Below are 24933 nucleotides of genomic sequence, written 5' to 3' on the forward strand. Positions count from 1 at the left end.
GAGACCTTTGAGCTGAAGTGGATCCTATCACTGCAAAATTCCTGCTGCTGCAGCCTCACCTGCACGACTGAAAGCCTCAGCCTCCTTTCCTTTGAAAGTTGGGCTGAACACCTCTGCCAGAAGCGTCCTTTTGCGTCCTTCCTCGCACACCACAGCAAGAAGCATCCACTCGCTTTCCCTAACTGCTTAAATCTAGGGGAAATCCAGAAACACCCAACCACCAGCTTTCTCAGCCTACAACCGGGAGTGCAAAGTGGGGCCCTAGCTGTCCTGAACCAGGTTGTAGAAGAAAAAAGGACAAAAAAGAAGAGATTTCTAAAATTTAGGACGCCAACTCAGCACTTTTCTTACGACATCGACTAAAAGGCCGATGCTGAGGAGGATTCTGAAGGGCATGTGAGCATTTTTCTTTTATAATAAAAACCTACGCGTTACGTGTCATAAACCAGAAAACACACATCCATGCCATCGTTGAATACTAGTATAAAACAAGTTTCTTTCTGTACTAGCAAGAAAGCCTGTTTTCTGCCTCCAAAGCATGGAGCGTCTACGTATCAGAGCACCCTACTTAAGCACCAGCAGAAATACTTTATTCCTTGAAAAAACACGTGCCTTCAGTCTGAAAGCTCTGATTTCAGAGGGACTATTGCTGAAGCCTCAAGCGTTCAACAAAAAAATAATAAGAGAGCAAAAAAGCCCCGCACCATGCTCCAAGGTAACCTCGGAGCAGGAGCACAATTTGCATCATCGGTTGCAAAACTGACGCTTCGCAGTCCTCTTTGTGACAGCTTTGCACAGGGACTGATGCTTTCCAGACTAAGCCTCTTGCCCATCCTTATTACAGCTCTTGGGGTCTCCGAGCTGACTCCCTAGAAGGGTGGAGAACTTTGTTCCATGGAAACGAGCAGCCAGCTCAGCCAGTTCAGTCCAAATTCAAGCAAGCAGCTCGCTGGCTAATTAAATCCAAATGCCACTCCCAAGCCTCTCCAGCGAAAGGGGCGTCGCAGGCTGCTCGCTCTCCGGTCGGCTTGGTTCGTGTGAGGTGCAGGATGGACGGCTCTCCTTGGGGGAAAACGCTGGGGAAACAGCAGGAATGCCGTGCCTGAGGGTCACACGAGATCTGGTTTTCCTGCTCTAGTGCTAGCAGGACCTCCTGAGAAGCCTCCTGTAGCACTGAGGCTACGCAGCAGACATCTTCCCAGGCTTCGCCGCAGCTCCAGAGCAGAGCAGCTGCAAGTTGCACAACACCCCTGAAGTACTCGGCAGAGCTCAGATGCACTCAGGGACTCCACAAAACCACTTTCTTGGCGCAACGTGAGCAGGTTCTTGCTCCTGAACAACCCACCGGCTCAGCTTGCACCATTTTGTACAGGTTTACTTAGCAGTGATGAAGGATGAACTGCTGGGGAAACGAAGCCTTCTCTCCACCCAGCACGACACGTAAGCAGGAATTATTTCTTCCAAGGAAGACCAGGGCAAAGAAAAGCTGATTACACGGCAAAAGTGAAACATAAAAACTCATTTGAGTTTGACACTGTCCCTTCATCCCCAGAGTCTCTTCTTGCACCCCCAGCTCTTTCTTTCCTTCCACACATTTCCCTTATTAGCAGTTTCATTTCTTTATTCTCTACTTCCCACCAACCCCTCAATTTTGCCCTTTTTAAATCAGCTTCCTGTGACAAAGCTCATTCAATCACGCTGCCAGCCCACCCAAGTACCACTTCCAACCAAACACAGCGGAGGTCTGGAGGTCTCAGAGATAATAATTCCCTAAAGGTCTGGCGTTACGTAGAGGAGAGAAGTCAGACGAGCACTCCCAGGGAGCAATGACCAGCAGAGCTGCAGTGACACGGGAAGGTTGGTCTTAAACTTGACTAAAAGCACACTGACCCACTTTGGTGAGATCTTGGATCAAAACTGGAGCACCTCCTTCTCTCATCACGTTTTCCACTCAGTATGATATTAAGACTCTCAGGTCCCAGGCACTACCAATGCGAATCTAGGGCACTAAGCGCTTGGAAAAATCAAGTACGAAGTAAAACCAGAAAGCCACAACGTGACACATCTCTCTGCCCTTCAGAGACACGTTTCCGGTGCTGCTGCACGGCTTCGGTTCCAGCATGTGTGCAGCAGAGAGGAACCTGGAGTTTCAGTCTTAGTACAGCAGCTTACTGCTGAACAAAAAAAAAGAGAAAAAAAAATTAAAAAGTAATAACATAAGGCACGGGAGAAATAGCGAGTCTGAAGGTCAACACAGACCACCCAAAACAATCCAACAATCAGGAGAGAAAGCAAATCAAGGAGGGACAAAGGAATAATTTAGCTGTGTTCAGATGGTCTAGACAGTGCTGTTATTGTTGGCTTCGCTAATAGGTCATTACTAAGACGCAGCTTACGGTAGTTCCATGAAGCTGCTTCCATCAACTGTGCAAAAAAAAAAAAAAAAAGGCACCAGCTGGATGAAAAAACGGAGTCTTGTAAAACAGGATGAGCTCTGATTTCAGCCTCTCTCGCCCGCTAGGCAGAGTTTGGGCTAGGAAAAGTTAGGGAAAAGTCCTGGGTGTTGCAGAAGGTACCGTCTTTGAGTCATTCCTAGGCCAGGCTGGAGCAGGCAGCTAAGGGGCCGCACGCTGTCACACACACTTCTGCTCGGATCCGGCGTAAAACCACAGCCGTGACCACTTGTGGTCACTAAAGATCCCACTGTGCTTTTCGCAGCCGTGGTGGTGCTCACCCCATTCGGCAGCCGTGCCCGTGTAAATTCCAGCGGCGCCTGCCCCCACCAGCACCCACCTCTCGGCAAGGCGATGCAACCACCGGGGACATCCCCGGGAAGAGCGCTGCGAAGGCTTGGAGGGCATGGAGAGAGGATGGGAAGCCTCCCAGAAACGTTGTCACCTTCAGTAAAAGTACTGTCAAAACACAAGCTTTGAATCTATTGTGGAAAAAATACTGAAATGTAAATAAATACAGTGGAAAGAAATACGGAACCACATGACTGCAACATCGATCATCTTAAATTTGGCCTGCAAAGGACATCATCCTTTCATTGCCTCTGGTTTTGGATTAACTGGTATAAGACATTTCTCATTTACCAAAGAGAACCCCAGAAAGCCAAGACTCACCACCCAGCATCGCTCTGGGCCCTGCAAAGGGCAGTTCCTGCCTGGACAGACTTTCGGCTAAGTCGTCAGATGGGAGGAGAGATGAGCTGTTGTTTGTGCCTCATTTTAGGGACAGGAATCTGAGACAGGCAAAAGTCTTGACTAAGACTACACAAGTCTGCAGCCAGAGCTAAATACATCAATAGAGTTTCAATTCAGAAAGGGCTTAACTCCATCTGACCTTCCTGGATGTATACGAAGGCCACAGAAATTCATTTAGCAGTATCTGTATCACAATCTTGACCTCAAATCAATCAGACAGAACAGTTTCTTTCTGAAAGCTGTCCAGAAAGTCTCAGTTTGACAAGTTCACGCAATAATTTCAATAGCTTCACTGTAACAAATGTCTCTCCAAGTTCCAGTTTGAGTGTAGCTTGCTTCATACCCCGTTCATTAGAACTTCATATCCCTTGCATGTTCTGGAAACCACTCTATTAATGAAAATCTTCTCTCCTTGTCTTCTGCAGGCATTCACAGACTGACCTCAACCCCTTTTCACCCATCTTAATTTAGCTAAATAGACTGGTAACATATGGCTTCTTACATTAGAGCAAACCTTAACCGATTCCTGCAGCTCTTTCTAGTTGTCCTTTTATTTCTTTACAAAGAGCACACAGCAAACACGAGAGTGGGATGCAACATTCAGTGACCACAACTCCTTTTCATTTCTATTTGGAGTGTGAGCATGGGGTAGCAGCAAACTTTGCCCATGCATTACAGCAGCAGTTTACATCTACTGGAACGACAGCAAGCCGGACTGCCTTTATCAGAAGGTCAAGGTCATATCAGTCCCCAGTTTGCTTCCCTGGTCCAAGAAAATAGACAGCATTAACCTCTATTAAGGAGGTTTCAAAGAACCTTGTTAGAACAAATGCTGTCTTTTCTCCAAAAGCCAATAGGGAAAATGAGCTTGGAGACGGAACTCTTACTGAGGAAGAAAGAGCACCCTTGCCTGGAAAGGACCCATTCGGGTTTCTTCAGAACCTACAAACTACATCAATGGGTATGTCCTGCCACCAGGATTCAGGCCACGCACAAAATACCAGCTGCACAGGTACCACCTGTACAGACATCAAGAGAAGGGATCAATTAGTAAGTAAACACTGTCCCAGACAAAATGAGGAGGGAGATCGGTGATCTCCTGAGCTGGAAACACAAGCTCAAGACCCTGACGTGGACCATATCAAAAGCCTGTAAGCAAGTAAGGAAGGGACCAGATGCTCTCACAGGCAGCTACAAATACCATTTTGCGACTCACCCCCCTTAGAAGGGCTGTCTGTAAATGACCCGCAGGAAAACAGACTGCTGCATGCATCCATCCAGTGACAGAGATGCAGATAATCCCCCATTTAAATTAAACCCACATGCACAAGTCGTTTTGCTACTGTCTGGAGCAATGTTCAGTATGTGATGGGGAGAAAAATTATCCCATTACCCCCCCCTCCCCAGCCCTGATTGCTATCTGCTGTAGCAGACACCAGTGGAGCACGTTCCCTTTGCAAGTCAGCAAAGTCTCGCTGGCAGCTGGATCCTGCTGTCGTTCACCTTCTTGCAACCCCACCCAAGGGATAGCAAGGTCACCCGTGTACGCCTTGAGGGCAGGGCACAGCTCAGCAGGTCACACAGAGCAATTATACAGGAGGAAGTGAGGAAAGACCCTTCTGATATGCAGGATTTCTTGGCAGGAGTTTGCTCACTGACGTCTTCAGCTGGAGACGCACAATCTCCCAGATAAATAACACTGCGAGGTGCTAGGGCTTCTTGAAAACATGTATTCTAGTTGAGGTATCACAGTGCTAAAAGCCACACAATCTGATAGGTATTGAAGGTCATCAATATTTTACCTGCCATATCAATGCCAAACACTTGCTCTCCATAGATGACAAAATTTGGGATTTCAAATTTGCTTTTTACAGTGCAACCAGGAACAAAAACAAACCCATCTGAGGCATTTAACAGCTACAGATGTCCATCATGCCAAATGCCCAATAAAAAAAAAAACTGTGTTTTTCACGCACTGACAACCATCCCACCGATCTTTTTCTTGGGGAGTAAAGGTTGTTTTAAGAATTGCTGCCTCCTATTCCCCATCATAAGCTATCCCTTGAGTGAGCCATACAACTATTGGTAAAACTGTACAGTCAGATCAGAGAAGATATTTGAACCAAAAACAACTCTTCCTTTTACAGCCTCCTGTAAAAGAGGACAGATTTTGGCAGCCAGCAATTGGCTCATGGGAAAGGCAAGAATCTATTTGAATAAGCTAAACCAGTTACCAACTTAAATGATTATTAGTAAAACTTTATGTCACAAATGTAAGTAATTTTGATCACCACAATGACAGGACAAAACCGGTCCCCAAAATACTCATCAACACAAATAACATTACATTGGACGTGTTTGGGCTCTTAACACATCTGTAAGAGCCTTCAGAAGACAGTAAAAGAGAATAAGCTAGCAAATAAATATGTTTTAACATAACATATTTGAGATATGTTACGTGAGATAATGAAGAACTTGAACTGACTTCTGAATTTCCCCAGGGAAAACAAAGAGCTACAGGGAATTCACCTCAGTTTAGGTAAGGTGAGAATGATGCCCTTAAACACTAAGTGATCGATGCAAACACCAAAACCAAAACCTTTCGAGGGCATGGCATAGCAAGTCTTACCACTTGTGTAAAAGCTGTGAGGGCTAAGCCACAAATAGTACAGTAAGTTTTTCTTGAGAAACGTGAAAGGCTGTGGCACAATCCTGATGTACAGTCATCCTGGAGATTTACCATGGACTCTTGCAATAGAAACATTCAGGATCTGAAAGGTGTTTGGTTTAGCTCAGCAGGGAGGGAAAGCAGAGTTACATCTGCATTTCATTACAACCCTAACCTCCCAAAACAGCCATTCCTGAGGGCAATGTGTGTAGTTAAATTCACACTATGTGTCGCACTCCTCCGCAGCCTTGTCCCCATGCAAGCTTGACAGAAGACATTCCCAGGTGTCAGCACACATGCAGACAGCAGTGAAATCCAGCTTAAAAACCATTTTTTCCCCAGATAAGAGCCATGCAACATCCCAAGAGCCACGAGTTGGTTTTGATTAGCAAGAGGGCACACAAGCTCCCCAGCATTATAGCATAAGGAAAGCTGTATTGTGATGGGTGTCCAAGCTGGACAGGATGGAGATGGACAAAAATCTTTGCCCTTGTGAAGTTTATCCCAAGGTTTCAGACAAAGTCTCAGGCACAAGAACTGGTCTCCCCCCTCCTTCTGTCTTCCTGCAGCCAACTCCTTTCAACCGGCCCCATGAGCGCCCTGCAGTAAGTTGTGGGGCCCAACTGTTGTGCTGCACATCTTTTAATGCCCGTTGGTTAACAGGACAGATGTCTGTATTAAAATTGGGTGGTATCTACAGAGGGAGAGAGATTTGCTGACGAGGGCAGGGCTATAGAATATGTGTGCTGCCCCTCATATCTAGCCAGCAACTTTAGCAACTCAGATCCTGGAGTTGGAGGCATGATGGTTCAAAAATAAAAAATACACACATTTTCAGGGATATGAAGGGTTTTCAGTACTTCAGTGGTGCTTTTTGACTTACACTGCAATCTGTCACCACAGGGCAGTGGTGCTCAGTCAGCCCCAGCAGAGCCAAGGCCTGGCTGCCATGGCTCCCCAGGGCTGCAGCAGGGTGTACAGGCCCAGCCATGCTCCCATGCTGTGGGGACCCCAGTGTGCCAATCCCACCCATATGTCTTCAAGTATTCACGTCTTAAACTCTTCCCCCACCCTCAGCAGATGCCATTTTGCTGTCAAAACAGTTGAAGTGGAGGCCAGAGCCATGCTGGTCCCAAATGGGCCCCCAGCATGAAGCAAAGTTAGGGCTAGGCCTCACAAGAAGAGCTCTTACCAGCTCTACTCTCCTTAGACTATTTTTATTTTTAGTTGACTCAGCAAGATCATCACCCAGGTCCTATGTTGTCATCTTCCATAACTAATTGAGACCTTACTACCTGCTTCATCTGTTCACCTTGCTCCTCTAGCTCCTAGGCTGCTCCCCATCAGCAAGGTAGACGAGGCCACCCCATTCTGGGGCAGGAATTTGGTGACATTCACACACGTATTGCTGTGCCATTAGCTCACAAGGAGAAAGAATAGGCCGTGACGTGTTTTGCTTACTGACGGAGGTTTAACAGCGTAAATCACCTTGCTTCCAAGTGCCTCTAAACTTATCTGTGGAACAGGGACCGTAAGGCGGACCTTGCTTGTCAAGCAGCTTGAGACGCGCAGGTAACACGGACGGAACAAGAGCCCTCACACAACAAGCTGTTCACTAGCCGAGTGCCCTGGTCCCTGCTATTAAAGCTCATAAAGCAATCTAAAGCACAGCGAAGATTAAATAAACAAATCTCCGTTAGAGAAAGAGCGAGTGTTTATCCTGCAGAGCACCAAAGACGAACACAACCCAACCTTGACCGCTCCAGCTGCTGAATGCTCCCTAGCCATGAACCCACTCCCGCGCTGGATGGCTCCCAGTTGCAGCCCTCAGGAAGACGGGAAGCAGGGACAGGAACACAGCTGCAAGACTCAGGGCTTTCCTGTAAAAGCACAGAGCTGCTTTGAGATAAACCAGGCTAAATAGCTGTCTCTTGGACAAAGTGGTTATCATCTCACATTTCATATATTAGTCTCATGAGGCTTCTGGGGACCCGCAAGCAAGGACTCAACCCTTAAAGATCAAAAATAACGACATTTAAGAAAAGTTTGTGTGCTTATAGCTCCACTGAGAATTGAAAAGAAATTTCAGGGGCTGTCTGTTTTTACGGCACGGTGCATTTTCTCCCATAGCATCTGCCCATAAAACTCCTCACCACTTCAAAGGTGCCAGGTACTGTTTTCTCTCCCTTGACCCACAACCACCTTTCATAGATTTTTTTTTTTTTTTTTTTTGCCAACCCTCCCTTCTGCTCCACAGACACTAGTTACCTTTTTCTTTAATGGATTAACATAAATTAAACTAAACTTGGGGCAATTTTTCCAGCCTCTTTTCCAGCTTTGCTTAAAATCTGCTGCTTCTGAAGAAGGGTTTATGTATGTAAAAGGCAGCCTGTTTTTTTCCACCTCTATCAGTTTGGTCTAATAAAAGATATTACCTCTCCCCACAACCTGCACCTCTCTTGAGCACACTTGAAAGGAGAAAAATGTTTACACAGTGAGAAATGTAGCTGGCAAGTTATTTCCCCTGACTGCCTCCGATACCTTTGAAGGTTATTTGCAGGCTCATAAAGACCTCTTTCTCCCTCCCAACTCAGCTACTTCCAATGCTCAAAGTCACAGCCCAGAAACCGTGAACTCTTCATCTGTTGCTGTAGCAATAGCTGCAGAGTCCCAAATACAGCAGTTCAGGTCTGATCCTGCACTCCCAGGTGCCCCAAGTGCCTGGTGTGACCCAAAACAGGAGCCCTGGGTGCAATGATGACAGGAAAGGGAGAAGGAGCTTAAGTCAGATACACCTTGAAAATAAAATAATAATAATAATAAAAAAAAACTTAGCTAGAAAGCCTGATGTGCCTAACAGTAAGGCACACTGCTGCAATTTAACCTGTTTTTTTATTTTTATAGCTCTCAGCATACAAAGAACAGGTGAAGTGCACAGGCATTGCCTTCAATTGAGGGATGAGGAACACAGAGCACGGGAGAGCTGAAAGAAATTAATGTCTCTGTGTGAAGAGATGGTGTTTTCCCTGAGTGTCTCAACAGCCCCAGAAGAACACAAAACTGGAGTTAAATGGACAGACCAGGACCGTGCGAAGTGGCCACCTCCCCCTTCTGCGAGCTGCCTTGCCTTTTGCCAGCCCAGCCTGCAGTCTTGTTCTCCAAAAAAACCACTCTGTCAAGGCAAGACTGTAAAAAAGCATTATTCTCCCATCCCTCACACTTCAGATTACCTTGCTGCTGAAACAAAACTTACACTTTCTCCAGAAAAGTACTGAAGACCTAAACTTTGACTCACACATAAGAGTTCCCACTGTTTTTATTGTCAGAAACACACACCATACCACAACTGGAGTCAAGAATACTCAAATCACTTTTAAACAAAAAGAAAAAAGTTGGGTAATGAATGTGCCGGTGCCTCGTATACCAACTTCCACAACTTTTTAATGTTATTTTTACCATGATGTCACGTTTAAACACAGTGGTTAAGTGCCATCAACCATGGTCCTCTCACTGGGTTGCATTACACAGACAGCTTTGGAAGTGTCACATGCACTCACTTGTGCTCAGCTACATTTTGATTAAATTACAGGAAGGTTATGGACCCTCTTGGAGGGGCAGCAGATGGAAATGGACTGTGTTAGGTCAGAGGTTGGACTGGGTGATCTTGGAGGTCTCTTCCAACCTAGATGATTCTGTGATTGCAGTATCCTAGCTGACAGCAGCCAGCCACTTCAGGATAGTCTTGGATGATCGGTCAGTGTCCAGTGAGGTATGTCAGGGGGTCAGTTTCACAAAGATGTTTATCTTGGGCCCTTGCTCAGTCTTCATACCCCATTTCATCTCCAGACCTAGACATGATGCACTCACATGGTGAAACACGTGGACAGCTTGTGAAGCTGTGACTGAACACCTACAGTGCGGCCATGTATCTCCCTGCAGAAATTACTATCTCCTTCTAAAGCCATTTTCACCTATAAACTACCCTAATGTTCTCACCACCTTCCTTTTCTGCACAAAGAAGGTCAAATGCTTCAGTACAAATACACTGGTTACACATTCAGAGTAAAGTGCCCCAGGGCAATGCTGAACAGAAGCCCAAGTGGTTGCTCCAAGACCAAAACATGAAGCAAAACCAGAATAATTCTGTCCTAAGCTCCTATGCTGTACCCAGTTCCACTTCCCTCAGGAACTGAGCCATATCCTGCAGCAAGACCTCCCAGGTCCTTCACAGCCAGCATTAAGAGAATGGATACAAATGTCAAGTGACGTGGTCATAGCCGTATCTGCACCATGAAAGAAAACCCAGTGCCAAGGAGCTCTGCTGAGCCTGGCCCCAAGCTGCCGTGCTGTCCTGGTCCGATCTGCAGCGCTGGGCTCGTCCAAGCACCGCTGCACCCCATGATGCAGCCTGGCTGCTGTGTCAGAGGTGCACATGGAGATGCCAGAAGATGCCACTTCCCACCTCGAGGTCTCTGTACAAGGTCATACAGCTTCCCTAGAGCACGTCGAGGATTGAACAGTGCTATACTGAACTCTGGGACACCGAGCTGAGTGTGAAGAGGATCCTACGAAGAAAGGCAGACCTGGAGGAGACCTTCAGAGATCCTATCAGCTTACCTCCTCTGTGGCTTACCAGAATGGAATCAATTAAATGACTGCAAATTCTCTGCTCTCCCCTTGAAAATGCTCCCCTTCCCCAACACAGAGCGGAAACCAGAATGCATGTGAAGTGGTGTGTGTGAAACTAATAAACCCTCAAAATTCAGCCGAATTTTCAAAGCAGTTGCAGTCATCATTTGACTATCAAATAGCACTCAGTCACACTGATCAGGAGACACAACGGTTCACCCCTCTTGCCCCAGCAGTCAAGGCAGGGACCAGGCTCAGGACCACACCATGATCCCTTCTGAAGGCAGCCTGGCATGTCTAGGCAGTCCCTGCAATGGCAATGACGTGGTGATACATTTACACGTGGTACATTTACAGCTGACAGTCCGGAGGAAGATCAAGCAGTCCACATCAACCGCGGGCTCCATAAAAGTCACCAAATTGACTCTTTGCTGAAAACTGGACTGGAGCCAGCAACTCACTCCCTACCAGTCCTCAGAGCAAGGCTGAACTTCCCTCCTTTAAAAAAAAATGCAGTGAATAAGAGTAGCTCTCATCTTCAAAGTGACAATTTCTCTAAAAAAAAACAACGGGGGTTTTCCAAGTGAAATTTGTCATTTTTTATACTGAAGAACCAGGTATGAACTTTCTCTGCCCTTCTTTTTTTTTTTCTTTACTTAGCTTTTTTTTTTTTTGGCCTCAAAATCTCTTCCAGTTAATAGAGAGGAAAAAAAAAAAAAAAAAGAGAGAGAAAGCCAGGATGGGGTAAACACTGCTCTTCTCCTATTCTCCTTTCTCCATAAGGGCAGACAAGCAGTTAAGGCATGGCAATGGCTTTGCATTTTCTATTTTTTAAAATTCAAACCACTACCAAATTCTTCACCACTCTTCTATTAGGTCTGGAGAGACAATCACAATTTACTGGCATTTTCCCCCCCACCCCTTTTTATTTTTCCCCACCATTTCCATCAATCCTGAGAAGTTCTGGATGAACTTGTGTAAATACCACAAATGTAAGAGTAAAGAGCTCAGCTACAGTCAAGATTCCTCTGAGATTTTTGCTTTCTCCTTTCTTGGGTAACCAGGGCAGGAAACCACTTCAGGAGATGCATTTAGGCTTCTCTGTAACTTGCCTTTTAGTGGACAATCCAAACTCAACCTTCTAGTGGACAATCCAAAGAGGACAAGCCAAGCTCAATATGTTAATCACACACTAACACTTAGGCAGGACAGAACCTGCCCTTGTTCTTCAACCTGCTGAGCTTTCTCTTCTCAGCAAAACTAAAGAAAATGAGCGGAAATCTCTACAGTTGCTAGAACTGCTACTGGCTGGCAAAATGTCTTACAGACCACTCTGGAAGTGGTTTTGAGGGCAACATTCATTCTGCAAAGAGCTTTGTCTTGCTCCTAAATGCACCAAATCCTAGTTGAACCCCAAACCTAGCAGCACACAGCTCTCAGTAAGGCAAGTGTCTCCTTCAAAGGCCATTCAGCATGCTTAATTCCTTGAGGACTGCGATGGGGAGACACCAGACAACCCCTGCAGCAGTGTCCCACCTGTGTGACAGGTTACAAGCACATTAGCAAAGCAGGGACATTTTCCTGCAAGCAAGGTATGATTCTGCAAGAGATTAATTTGCTGGCCAACAGCACGAGAAGCTGAAGGAGCTGGGGCACTCACACTTATTATCTGCTGATGTGAGGCAATGCCACTGAGCTGATTACCCACAGAAACAGTCCAGCACTTCCAAATGGTACCAATTTCTGTCATAACAAATTTCCTTTAGCGCAGTGATTGGATCAAACAATCACTGTGTACCTCCAGAGCTATAAATATCCTCCAAGTTTAATTAAAAAAAAATTCCCTCAGCACCACAGGGCATCTGATACGTGACTTCCTCCTTTATTCCTGCAAAAGAAGGTGACGGTACGAGTAAACCCAGGTCACCAACTAGAAAAGCAATATCCCAAAGCTCTGTTTGAAAATGAAGCTTCCTTAGGAAAGGAAATACAGGGAGTAAAGATGCCCTGTCCTGAAGTACAGGCAGGATTTGGGAAGGGGATCCACCTAGAACATGACCCACCAGAACACACTGGTGGTAAAAAGAGAGTTTGTCCAGTTTTTGGCACCACTGTAAGGCAAAAAAAGTTAGAAAACATTAATATTCAGCCAGGCAGTCTTGGCAAGGTCTGCTGCTCCACTGTCATGCTTGGTAACCCCAATCAAAATTAGTAGGCTGCAGAGAATTAATTGCTTGAGGGCAATGCAGTCCTTACCCATCTTTCCATCTGCATCAGGCCTCCATTCCACCGATCCCAGGCACTTGTACCTTATCCTCCACTTGCAAGCATCCACCCTGTAATAACAAACACACACAGAGAGTTTAGGATTAATTTTGATGTGGCAGCTGGGACAGAGACCGAACAGGACCACCCTTCATGAAGCACCTCCCAGCCACTGCTTGGGCTGGAGGCGAGGGGACGTCCACTTAGTGAGGAATTGAGGCCCGCAGTCCACCCTCCCCTGTGCACCCCAAAGGTTTTGTATGTGCTCTATACACTACCAACTTGTACTTTTTAAAAAAGTAAATAAAAATTCATCTTGGAGTAACCAGATTAGACTTCTGCCACGAGTCTCCTTTGTTAAGGGGACGCCATCCTTCATGGACTGAATCTTTGATGTATTTTTACATGATTTAATGCAACCCAAACGCAATGCCAGCTTCGACATGTTACATTTCGCAGCATCCCTGTGAGATAACACTCCCTTGGGAAACAAACCGACGGCAGGACATGGGAAGTTGCTCCTAGAGGCAGCCTGTACCAAAGCAGAGACCTAAATTTAGGTCTTCCCAATTCCAGCCAAGGTTCCCAAAGACTGCATCAGCCTCTCTCTGACCTCATGGGAAAAAAAACATGAGTCTGGGCAGCTCTCAGCATCACCATGTGAGCCATACATCCCTCACGGTAGGTAGTTTCCAAAGTGCTCGTAGAGCACTGTAGCCCCAACCTACTCCTGGTTCTCTCTTCATTTACCCAAAGCCCATGCAGGGGCTCGGTTTACCCCATGTGCTGCATTTAGCTGATGCTCTGTGCCCACCAAAACGTTTCTTTGCTCACCGCAAACTTTGAGTGTAAACCAGAGCCTGCTGGAGTCAGTTCTGCTCACACTTACACCACTACAAAAAAAAAACTCATTTTAGACAGAACGAAGGCGTAGCTTGCCTACAAAAGGACTCAGCGGCGCAACAGAAGCAGCCAGCAAAGACAAATCCACTTCAGCTTGCTGATAAGCCCGCGGATTTCTTGGCCATAAACTTGTGTGATAGCATGACTCAATGCAGAGGCATCTCACATACCTCATCAGGCTTGCACAGAGAGAGGAAGACATCCCTGTCCCGCAGTCTCTATGGGAAATATTGCCCCAAAGCCACCGAGATCTGTGTGTGCCAGGACGTGGCCATGAACTCTGCAGCACTACGTACCCCGTATTGTGCAGGAGCAGTAGAGGAAGGCACTGTGGGCACCCCCAGGCTCAGCCAAATCGATTTTAAAGCAGTAACAAATCTGAAGTGAAACGGGAACGGTTGCAAGCGCGGATTAAAAATGATATTCTGCAACTCCGGTGCCTCGGTGCTGGCAAGCAGGAGGATATTTATCCAGCCTATTTTGAGAGAGACAAGCAGGAAGGGAAGTCGATAAGAAAGCAGCGAAGGCGGAGAAGTACGAGTGCCACGGAGCGTGTTGTTCCTTCTGCTGCTGCAGCTTCCTCTCGGGACAGCACCATTTACCCTGAGCTCACGGCCATGGGGGACTCCGCTCTGTCCTTTTTCAAGACAAAGGAGAAGGCAAGGACGTAACTAACAGGCTCAGGAAGGTTTAAAATCCCATCTCAAGATGATATTGGTCAGTCTGTGCAAAAAATCCATGAAAAACCTGTTCAAAAGCTCCAGCTGATTACAGCAAGAACAGGAAACGGCTCAAACCTTCCCTGCTTTTGCTTTCAGAATTGATGCAGGACTTCCAGTAATTAAGCTGCGTGCAGAGTTTGCTCCAAGGGTCACATGCAGATAGCCTGGATTTAACCCTGAATTCCTGAGCTAGCCCAGGTTAACTTTGTCAGATTTTTCTAATGGCTTTTTGGAGACCTTTCAGGCCTTTGCAATCTGCACCCAGTCACAAAAGCGTGCACCTACAGGAGCCACGCAAGCAAACCTGGGAAAAACAGGGGACTCTTCTCCATCATCTCTGCCCTCGTAGCCCGAGCCCCCTCTGCCCGACTGTCTGCAGTGCAGGAATTCTTAACAAATACACAGGAAAAAAAGGATTTCTGTTTTAGCACATCTCTTAAATCCTCGGGACAGCCAGCCTTCAAATTGGACTACAAACACCAGCGATTTCCGTGGCTTCCCAAAAATACACCCCAGCAGCTTCCTGTTACAGAAGGACAAATTCCTGCTTCTAGTACACATTCTGCCTTTTTATTATCTCCTGAAAAAAAAACAACAAAAAAAAAAAACAGGGGGGTTGGAGGGAAAGGAAAAATCCTCTTCCTACTCCAATGCACGCTGGAGCAGCAAACCACTTCTCCCCCCACCAAAGTCCCCAGGCAGAGCCTTCAAGTGTTGGAGATTACCATGCAAACCGCCTGAAACAGGGCTCCTGCTTCACACTCCACTTCTCCAACCACAGCAGAACCAACCTCAGCTGTAAACCTCCTGTAAATCCCCACCATGAACCTACAAACTTCTGCCCTGGTAACCTCACCGTGCACAAAGGCCTCCTACCAAGCAAGGAGGGCAAGAGATCAGCGAAGCGTCAGCTCCCCAGGACGCTGGGGCAATGCAGGGCTCATATTCCAGGTTTGTGTCGAGCACGCAAGAGGCTTTGGCTGCTCTGCTCCGACCTGCTCAGGAAACTGCTGGAGATTACTCAAGCTGCAGGAAACCCCGGGACAGATATCCTCATCTGGAATAAAAGCAGCTTTGATTTGACCAAGCTGAATTCATTCCTGCAGCCCAAGTGGCTCGACATCATTAAGGATACACGAGTAAAGTGTCCACACTAGAGCTCTTTGCAATTAATCCCCTTTGATTAATCCCATTTTTTCCCCCTTCTCCTCTGCTTCTGGGTGAGAAAGAATTAACCAAGGCTGGGTTCAAGAGACAGCAGCAACACACCTCTCAGCTAAACATGGCTCTGGTCTTTGGGCACCCAGGGTGAGGAAACCAAAGCAGGAGAGAAGATGGAGAAGAGTGGTTTTGTCCTGGGTTTGAGAGGAGACACAAAAGTGATGGGAAGGCAGGCAGTGGGAGGAAAGATTTGGGATGGGGGTTAGGAAAGAGGGATGAATTCAGTCCAGCACTGAGAGCTGCAGTCACCAGCAACCTGCCTGATTTGAAATGGGATTTACAGAATCACCTACCCCAAAAAGTGCTGGTCTTATCCCACTGAGGCTCAGCATCCTGAATAAGACATCCCAATTTTGGAGGCTGTGTTTTATCACTACCACAGCACAAACGAGTGGCATCTCTTCCCCAGGCTTGCAGGGAAAGCAGCACCTACTTATTCCAGCCTGAGCACCACTTAACACGTTGGTTTGAAGGTGGGAGGGACACACCACCGTAAAAAAAATAATAATAAGCCACAGTTGCCCCTGAAATGTGGCTCAGCTGGAAAGCTACTCAAACTGGCGTTGCTAAAATTGGGACTTTCCTTGTTTTTTCAAGCAGCAGGGAACAACATGTTGGGCTCAGAGAGTTTAACAAGCAAGAGTCAAGCGGAAAAAATCTCTCCTTTTTAAGAGTTGACCACATTAACTTTCAGCAAGTTTCCGGGAGTCCTGCCAGGGCGCTGGAGTTTTGTATACTACGGAACTGTTAAAAATATTATTGTAAATGTTATTTTCAAAAAGCTTCAGAGGCCAGGGCTTGGGGTAGTGTTAAAAACAACAGCAAAGCAAATGAGATTGTTTTAACTGGGAGAATACAAACGCACACATGCTGATAGCTTAGTCAAACAGCCTGCAGGTTATCACGGTGGATTCAAATGCAAAGAAAGGCAGGTTGAAATAGAGATTTCCTCAGATTCTCTCAGCCTCATCCTGAAAGCTTTGTTCTAGACACTAGAGGACATTTGATCTGAAGCACATACAGCTGCCCTGGAAATAGGATCCATATGTAAGGGCTACACAAAATAATTGTTAAATTTTGGTGATGCTTGAGAAATGTAAGACCCCACTCCCACAGCATGCTCTGCTCAGGTTATCCAAACCACGCGCGATGCAGGGGCACTCAAAAGGAAGCCATTTAAGCCCACGCACCAATGTTTATGAGCACGCACTAGGGATGGGCTTTCTGCAAACGTGTATAACTGGGCCAGGTCTGGCTTATCTCCCAAGTGGAGAAACTGCATGAGCCAAGAGGAGGAGAAAAAACCTGTGCTGAGCATGCACTGATCAGGCTGCAAAGCAAGAAGTGACGTGCATGCATCCCCACAGCTCACGTAAGGAGCAAACCAGTGCTCTGGCAAATACACTGCATGAAAGCCAACAAGCAATGTGATATGAACATGCATCAGCTGAGATGTTGTGCTTTTTTTCCTTTTCCTCTCCCCATTTTTGGCACAGCACCTGAAAACTGATAAAGCATCTTTTGCACAAGTGTATGCTGCTGGGAGAAGAGAGATTCTGTGCTTGCCTAAGAGCCATCGTGCAAGATGGAAGATTCTTGTAGTCATGAGAGACCCAACCAACGCAGCTAAGCTCAGCAGCTGCCTCTCAAGAAAAACCTCCCAAACCATCCTGTGGATTCCTGCACAAGATGTATGTAGAATATGAGCTTTAAAACATGCATGGCTGCTGGCTAATAACTTCCATAACAGCCCTTTAAAATAGCCACCGAGATATTAAAATCTCTCCTGCCAACCCCTCCTCTTCCTGCAACTGATTTTGTAAATGAAATAATGCAGATAACATGCTCCAGTAAGGTTGTTTTTTTTTTTTTTTTTTCCATTCGTTTTCTTTCTGCTTTACAGTAATAATTCTTTTTACCAAATTCAGTGGAATAATCAGTAATTTATACTAGCATATAAAATAGCTTTGATTTTGCACAGAGACTGCAAACTTCTGGAAAACCACAAAACAAGGAAGCAATCAAAAGTATTCAAAAGGACTATTCTATAAGCAAAAACAGCTAACACAGCCCTAACAGGTCAGAGCTAACGTATTTTGCATATATGTATTTATATATATAAAACAGACAACTCAAGCAGAGTCAATTTCGAGGGAGCACACGTGGAAGCAGCCATTTGGATGCTTTCTGGCATCAAGGTCTGCACAGTACAGAACTGCAATCCTGCTGAATTCTTGCTTGTTACAGAGGAACTGCCTCCTCCAGCAGCTGGCAGAGCCCAACCAACCTGCAGACACCCTACCCTGTTCACACCCCAAGCCCTAGATGCAAATTTTAAAAGTCTGGCACTGCAGTGACCAAGTCCGAAGGTTCCTCATCTCCTGCAAGCTGGGGTGTTCTTCTCTCAGAAAGCCAACCCAGGCAGGGTTATTTCAATGCACAGCCCTCCGATAATGATAAAGGTCTGCAATTAGAGGAGAGCACTGTTATGCATCATATCACCTTACACAGGGTAAAAACACATCCTTGGATAGTTACCTGCACACTTCTAAAACAGAGAGAAACCCCGATGCAAGCAACACCAACAGAAACCCTCTTAGATTTCAAGAAGCAGTGCCCCTAAGTGAAGGCACAACACATTCTGTGTGTACAAGATAAAAGCCAAAGCAGAGAAGCATCAGAATTTCTTCTAGAAGATTTTTTTTTTTTTTTGTGGCCTTTTTTGTTGTTTCTGCTTAAACGACTGCAGAGCTCAGGGATAAATTCTATCAAGAAAGCGTATCTGGAAAAGTGAGGTTCCAGTCCTTTCCCTGGGGGGAGGAAGAGGAAGAAGGAGCAAACGCTGAAAAGAAGGAAGAGATACTAAAATTTTCAGATGAAATATGTCCTCAGAAAACTGTTTGCCTCAGGGCAATTTTTTTTCCTGGCAAAATCAGTTGGGAGAAAAGGGTCTGTGCAGCATCGGTCTATCTGTCATCACAAACATCTCTCCACGAATGAAGCCCCACTCCAAAGGGCTGCAAAGTCAACATCATGCAATGGAGAACCTGGCCTGAGAGCCAGTGTCTGCACCAGGGACTGGGACACCTGATGCTAACCAGAGATAAGGGCAGGCCAGAAACAACCCTGTCTCCAACAGCTTCGACCTCTAAGAGCACTGAACTACACTTTCTGACAGGTCCAATGTGCTCTAACAGGACAGAAAACACTGAGTGACCACGTTTGGGCCAGGAAGGAGGGAGGCCCATCCATCCCTGAGGTGGGCAGCAAGGCCCTGTGGCAGTATCAGGCCGCTGGAGCTGCTGTGCCCTCTCCCCTTGCTACCTGACCCACTTTTTCTCACTTGCAACACCCCGCTGACATCCTGCATCTCCCACAATTTGTCCTCCCGGCCTTTCTATGCCACCATTTACCCTCCGCTGGCCACGATCGATAGTCCCTCTCACATCCATCCCACCACACAGCTTCCTCCTTAACGAGCTGCAGCCTCCTCCCTGCGGCCCGTCTGGGTTCGATCGATCAAAACACAACTTTCTGATCGACCACGAAGCCACAGGCTGCAGACTTATTGACTGCTTCCTGCTCTTTCAGCAGCTACCTGGTTATTTTACCCCTTCCCGTTGGCAAGAAGCACGAGCTCCATGGCACATGGGGAGACCAGGACCTGAGGATCAGCCCCCAAGGAGTCACCCCAGAATTTGCGAGATCCTTTTCTTGCTCACACCAGTTCTGTTGTGTAATTCTGGATCCAGATTAGACCAGGGGGAAGCCAAGCTCAGCTAGTGTTTGGTGTTAAGTGAAGATTAAAATGCCTGCCGTGTTTTTGGGTGAAAGGACTGCGTTCCTGCATAGCCCCGGGACACTGCCGTCTCCACAAGCTGCCGGTTCGCATGCACTGTCGGTGGGGTGGTGATGGGATTATGAAACAGAAACACGTGGGGCAGCTTTCACAGAGGTTTTGTTCTCCTTGTCCTCTTGACCTACAGTATCACATTAGCTCAAGGGTGCTCGCCTTCATGTGTGACTAAACATGACAAAATATGAGCCATCGACAGCACAGGAACCAGACTGGGTAGCACACAGCCATATGCTTGTGCAACCTAACAGGTGTGTACAGAGCACATATATGCCCAGGACTCTTCACTATCCAATTTCCTTGTAGGCTTTGCTCTACAAAAAGAGAAGCAACCTCGTGTTGCCAAACCCGTGCCACCCACAGCTGTCACGTAAGGGAGACGTCTCCCCACAACTGCTGTGCTGCCCCCCTTCATTCCCCAAACCCAGGTGAGGAAGAGGAGATGGGGAAACTGAGAAAAAAGCAGATCTTGCTTAGGGTATTGAATTGCCCAAGGCTGGGCATGACAGCTCACTGACACAGCCTGCAAGGGAGGCAGAGCGATGAGTAATTTCCTTTCCTATGGCTTCCAGCCCGGTACCATGCAGCGGGAAGTCATGGGCAACACCGCCTGTGGGCCTCTTCAGGTACCTTGGAGGAAGTATGACACAAAGACCTTCAGAAGAGAGAAGCCTGTCACCCTCAAGAGGCCACGGACCAACCCTGGACGCTCAGGGCAGCCACACTACACCTCCAGACTCAAAGACAGTTGAGGCAGAGGTTGCTCAGCTGCTCCAAACCCAGGTCACTTATTAAGCACAGTGGGGAAACAGTCAGCTCCTCTCAGAAGAGAGCTCTGAGAAACCCAGTGCAACTTCATATTGATTCCCACGGCCCTGTTCCAGACAGAATTAATTTCCAGGATGGAAAGAAACATATGCCTGCATATCAAAACAAAATACAGAAGCCTTTCCAGCTCTTCAGCTGCATTTCAATGGAAACCAGAAGGCTGTCACAACGGAAAGATTTCAGTTTTCTAATTAATCCTCCCTGCTGAGTGTTTAATGCTACTAATTGATGAGGGGAGGTGGTGTCCAGACAACATTTGCAATTGCTTTTTGCATCTTCAGCCCAAGATTTCTCTAAACCAAATAATAACAAGGCAGATTTGCTCACTGCATGTGCTGTGCCCTGCTCCAACTCCCCCCTTCCCTCAAAGATGTCTGGTGGAGGAAGGCAGGCGAAATGCATCTCAGGGCTCATTTACAAGTGTTGGAAGTTTTCCTGGAAAACGTCATCCACGATACTGTCACTTCCACACAAGATGCCAAGAGAAAGACCATCGGTGCCAGGGACATGTTCTGTACCGTGAAACACCCAGCTCCCACCATCCTCAGATTTAGGGGGTAGCTCCTCCTGATTCAGCAGAGCAGTTGCTCAGCCAAGAGATGTCCCATAACACCTGCAGAAAACTGCACAAAATGCACAGCAGCATCAGGATACAGATCATTGGGCCCAAGCACAGCCCCAGGGGCCCAACACCGGCAGAACCACGTCACCGGTGGTGAAGCAAGCTTGGTTGCTCACCTGCACCACATAACAGACCTGGTTTCTAGTCCCAAATATTGATCTCACAACACTGTTGACCAGGAGACACCCTTGGAAGCGGTGCAGTGATCCTAAACGCTAAAGCCAACAGTCTCAACACAGGAAGGCAGTTCAGCACGTGCCTTGATATGAAATTTCTTCTCCAGCCCCCTATGTTTGGCACACACTCCAAGTCTTCCCCGAATTAGGTAAGAACAGAATCCGTCCCTTTACATTCAACACTTGCTGATTTCAACCTGGGAGATGCTAAGTGCTCTTGGCCATAAATGAAATCGGGAAGCGTGAAAAAACAAACACAAAAACGTATGTATGAGGCTGTGCTATGGTTACCCGTCCTGAGGAGTAATAAATGAAACAGTGCTGATGGTCCCCAAGCTCTGGTCTGAAACTCCAGCACTGGTCTGTTTGTCATAGCAATAGCATTTCCACCTGCACCTTTCTGATGGCTCCTCCGGGAACCTTCACGCGCCGCCGTCATAGATCATGGCAAACAGAGCCCAGGCCAGCTGTGCAGATGTCTAGCTGGCTGACCTCTCCTTACCAAAATGATTCTTTTTTTTTTCCCCCATATTATTATTATTAGTTTTCAAACCACCTACTCGATCACAAGTATCAAGTAAAATTAGCTTATTCCTAGAACGTTAAAAAAAGACGAGCTGACGCCTGCACAAACTGAGTCCCAGCAATGCTGCAAGCTCCAAGCATGCAAAGAATGTTGAGCCCAGGGCTTTTGGCTGATTTACTACAAAATCCTCTTGCTGCATGCAAGTTGGGCATGTGCAAGTCGAGTCACACATGCACCAATCTCTCACCTGCATGGGCTGCAAGCTACTCTTCCATAGTACCCCGGGTAAACTCCTCCTGTCTGCCCGACAGCCTGCTAACAAATATACTCCGGGGAGAAAAATTGTGCGCCAGCAGGGAGGTGGACGAGATGATCTAATAGGACCTTTTCCATCTCAACTTTTATGCTTAGTCACAGAATAAATATCTCCCACGTTGTAAAGAAACGTGCTGGTCTGCTTATGTTGGGAGAGCGTTGCCCTCTGAAGACACCTCGTTTCCTGCTGCGACTTCACTCGCGCTAGCAGCACTTACCCAAGGAGAGTTAGGCAAAGGAGGGCTTGCATTTGCCTGGCTTTCTGCTTCAGTGAGCTCTCCGGCACCCAAGCGAGTTCCCCAGTTCCTCCCCTCGCAGCCACAAGCAGTGCAAGAACCGCATTTCTGTGTTAGTGGAGAACCTGTGTTTCCCTGAGCACTCACGCCTGACCCTGTCCAACACGGAGAAGCACTCTAGTTTTGCAAACCCCAAGTTGGCAGGAGAACAGACAAAAGCATCCCATCATCAATCAGCCAGGTCGAGCCTCCTGCAACAGACTGTCAGAAACCCAGCTCAAAAAAGAAAAGAATAAAAAGTGGAAAGGCAAAGAAGCAAAGGGTCTGGGGAGAGGACAATCCAAGCAAAGGGTTTGGGGAGAGGAGAATCCAATGCAGCTTGAACTGTACAGCTTCAATTGCAATTTGCATTGGCAGCAGTTCACGCCCCCAGCAGCAGCAAGACCCTCCCTTATTTTCAAAATGCAAAAGAAGCTCAATCAAACAGAGAAGGGCCCAGCAGCTGTGCTACTCCAGCACCTCCAAAGCATGTTCAAATAAAACATGCGCTGATTTGTTAAGGTTCCCACAAGAGACTGCCCTCACATAATCCAAAGAGCAACTGAGAGCTCCACGATTACTGATCGACAAATGTCACAACACAGGGAAAAAAAAACACTTTAACCATGTAAAGGAGAAGAAAGAAAAAGCCACACAAATCTAGATCTCTTCTTCCAACTGGGCAGACATCAATGGATGGGGAAGCAACATCCACGAGTCCTAACACTACAAAGGGAGCTGGGAGTAGAAGGTTCTGCTTCAGTTTCCAGTTCACATGCTGGACCACGGGCTGACCCTGAGCACTGCCAATTCTCACAGGATTTGGTGTTTTTTGTAAGTCGACGGTTCCTGGTGTCACATGATTACATCAGAATCCACACTTCCTTATTTTGGGTTAAAAAGAAGTATTTGCAGATGTCTAAGTTGAAGAAAGAAGCATAAGTCGAAGTCTGAAATGCTCAAACAAAAGGGTTAATTCACAATTTTAATTTGAATATTTCTTTCTGAGGAAGGAATGGGATCGAGGGCTCTTTCCCCCAGTGCTATACTCTGGAAATCTTAGACTGGGGGGAATGGCTTCATCTGGTGGGAAGGCTTCTACATCCCCATCTTTAGGTTACAGATCAGAAAATCCAGCTTTCAGAGCAAAACCTGTCCAGAAACTACAAAGACCTGTGACGTATCCTGCTGCTGGCCTCTTTACTCGAAAGAGCCCTGTACAGTAGAGGGCAATATGAAGGCACAACGGTTTAAATAAATAATAAAACACAGTGGAACAACTTGCCAAATTTTGCTTCCACTTCTTTTACCCAGCCTCAAGTAAGGCAAAGCCTTGCGAGTCCAGCTGTGCCGGCTCATCTGCTGGCATCCTCCGCTCCCCAGCATTACCAGATTTACAGCTGCTGGTGGGTCTTGTCCAGCAGAAATACTGCGTGGTAATAACCAGTCTGTAAATAAGGACTCATCCTGCTGAAAAAGCCTTCCTTGGCTCTGATGGAGCCCAAACCGTGGTGGTGCTGAGCCCTGGGGCAGCGCTGCAGCCCACTGCGCTAGCGACCGCTGCACTACAGCTAATCACCGGGTAAAGTAATGAACTTTATCCCTGCATTTGGGTATCTGCAAGCACCAAGTGGACGAGGACTGCACATTATAGTTATTTCCTTTTCTGAGTGGAAAAACAAAACAAAACAAAAAAAAAAACACCACTATTAGGATCCAGATGGCTTGCATCTGGGGTGTGCTACACCATGCGCTGAATACGTTATGGAAAAAGGGGGTAAATACTGTGCTCATGATTAAACCGGTGGTCTTCACCCACTCTGCCCAAAGCTAGCTAACTCCCTAAGTTGTAGAGGAATGAAGAGGAGGAGGAGAACACGGAGGATCTGAGAAACTGGGGCGCTCTGAGCAGCTTTGGGTGCTGAGCAGCAGCCTGGAGCCAGCATCCATGGCACTGATGCCAGCCGGACCATGCCGTGCCCCCAGCAAGGAAGGTTTGCTTTTTCTGGGCAGCCAGGGGTGGCAACCAGGCGGCTGTTCCTGCTTCGCAGGACACACAGAGAAAGGAAGCCTCACTGCTCTCGGTTGGCAAACGCTTCTGGGTTTCTCTATTATCTCATCTCTGAGATTACGAGGAAGTGAGCACAAACCTGTTCAGTCGCATTGTTCCCGCTCACCCCTGGCTTTCGGCCGGGTGATTACGCTCCTGGGTTCCCGCTGTTCCCAAGGCAGGTTTGCTGCCCCTGTGCAGCCCACGGATGGCTCCAGGCCATTCCTGCAGCGCATGGGGACACGGCTGTGCCTTCCCCAGCTGGGAGCTTCACCAGCAGGAACCCACAGCATGCAAGAGGTTGGTCTGCATCTACTAACATCTGATATTGCTGCATCTGTGGCATTTAACAAGCCTAACCCTCACCCTTCTCGCAGAGCACAGGTGCATTAAACCCACCGCTGTGCATCAATCCCTATTGGAGCCACTGCTTTCTGCTGCAGAGGGTTTCCCCTTCCTTTTCTCTCTGCCTGCTCTTAGATGCCTGCAGACTTGAGCTTGGCTAAGGTACAGCTGCTCCACCTAAGAGGCAGCTGCAGCCTGGATGCAGAGGTTGCAAAACACCTGGGGACTTGCTGGTGTCCCAGGTCTCCTCCAGCTGATGCTCGTCTTGCACCACTCGGTTCCCAAGGATGGGAGTGCTGCTCCTTTTAAACTGAGTCACCAAAACC

The 24933-nt window shown here is 47.1% G+C and overlaps 1 protein-coding gene across 3 annotated transcripts in view; it reads right to left on the bottom strand.

Moving 5' to 3' along the window:
- Positions 1-24933, bottom strand: part of LOC118161773 (mitogen-activated protein kinase kinase kinase 3-like) — a 72457-nt gene that overhangs the window by 38436 nt on the left and 9088 nt on the right. For 2 of the 3 annotated variants that reach the window (XM_035317410.1, XM_035317408.1), the window contains exon 2: positions 12760-12839. In XM_035317410.1, the coding sequence (XP_035173301.1) occupies positions 12760-12763 (4 nt within the window). In that variant the 5' untranslated portion in view covers positions 12764-12839. Of the gene's footprint in view, positions 1-12759; positions 12840-21387; positions 21393-24933 lie in introns of those variants that run through there. The other variant, XM_035317409.1, reaches the window with a different exon arrangement.

This window comes from Oxyura jamaicensis, chromosome 2 (genome assembly GCF_011077185.1).
Source record: "Oxyura jamaicensis isolate SHBP4307 breed ruddy duck chromosome 2, BPBGC_Ojam_1.0, whole genome shotgun sequence".
Taxonomy (NCBI): domain Eukaryota; kingdom Metazoa; phylum Chordata; class Aves; order Anseriformes; family Anatidae; genus Oxyura; species Oxyura jamaicensis.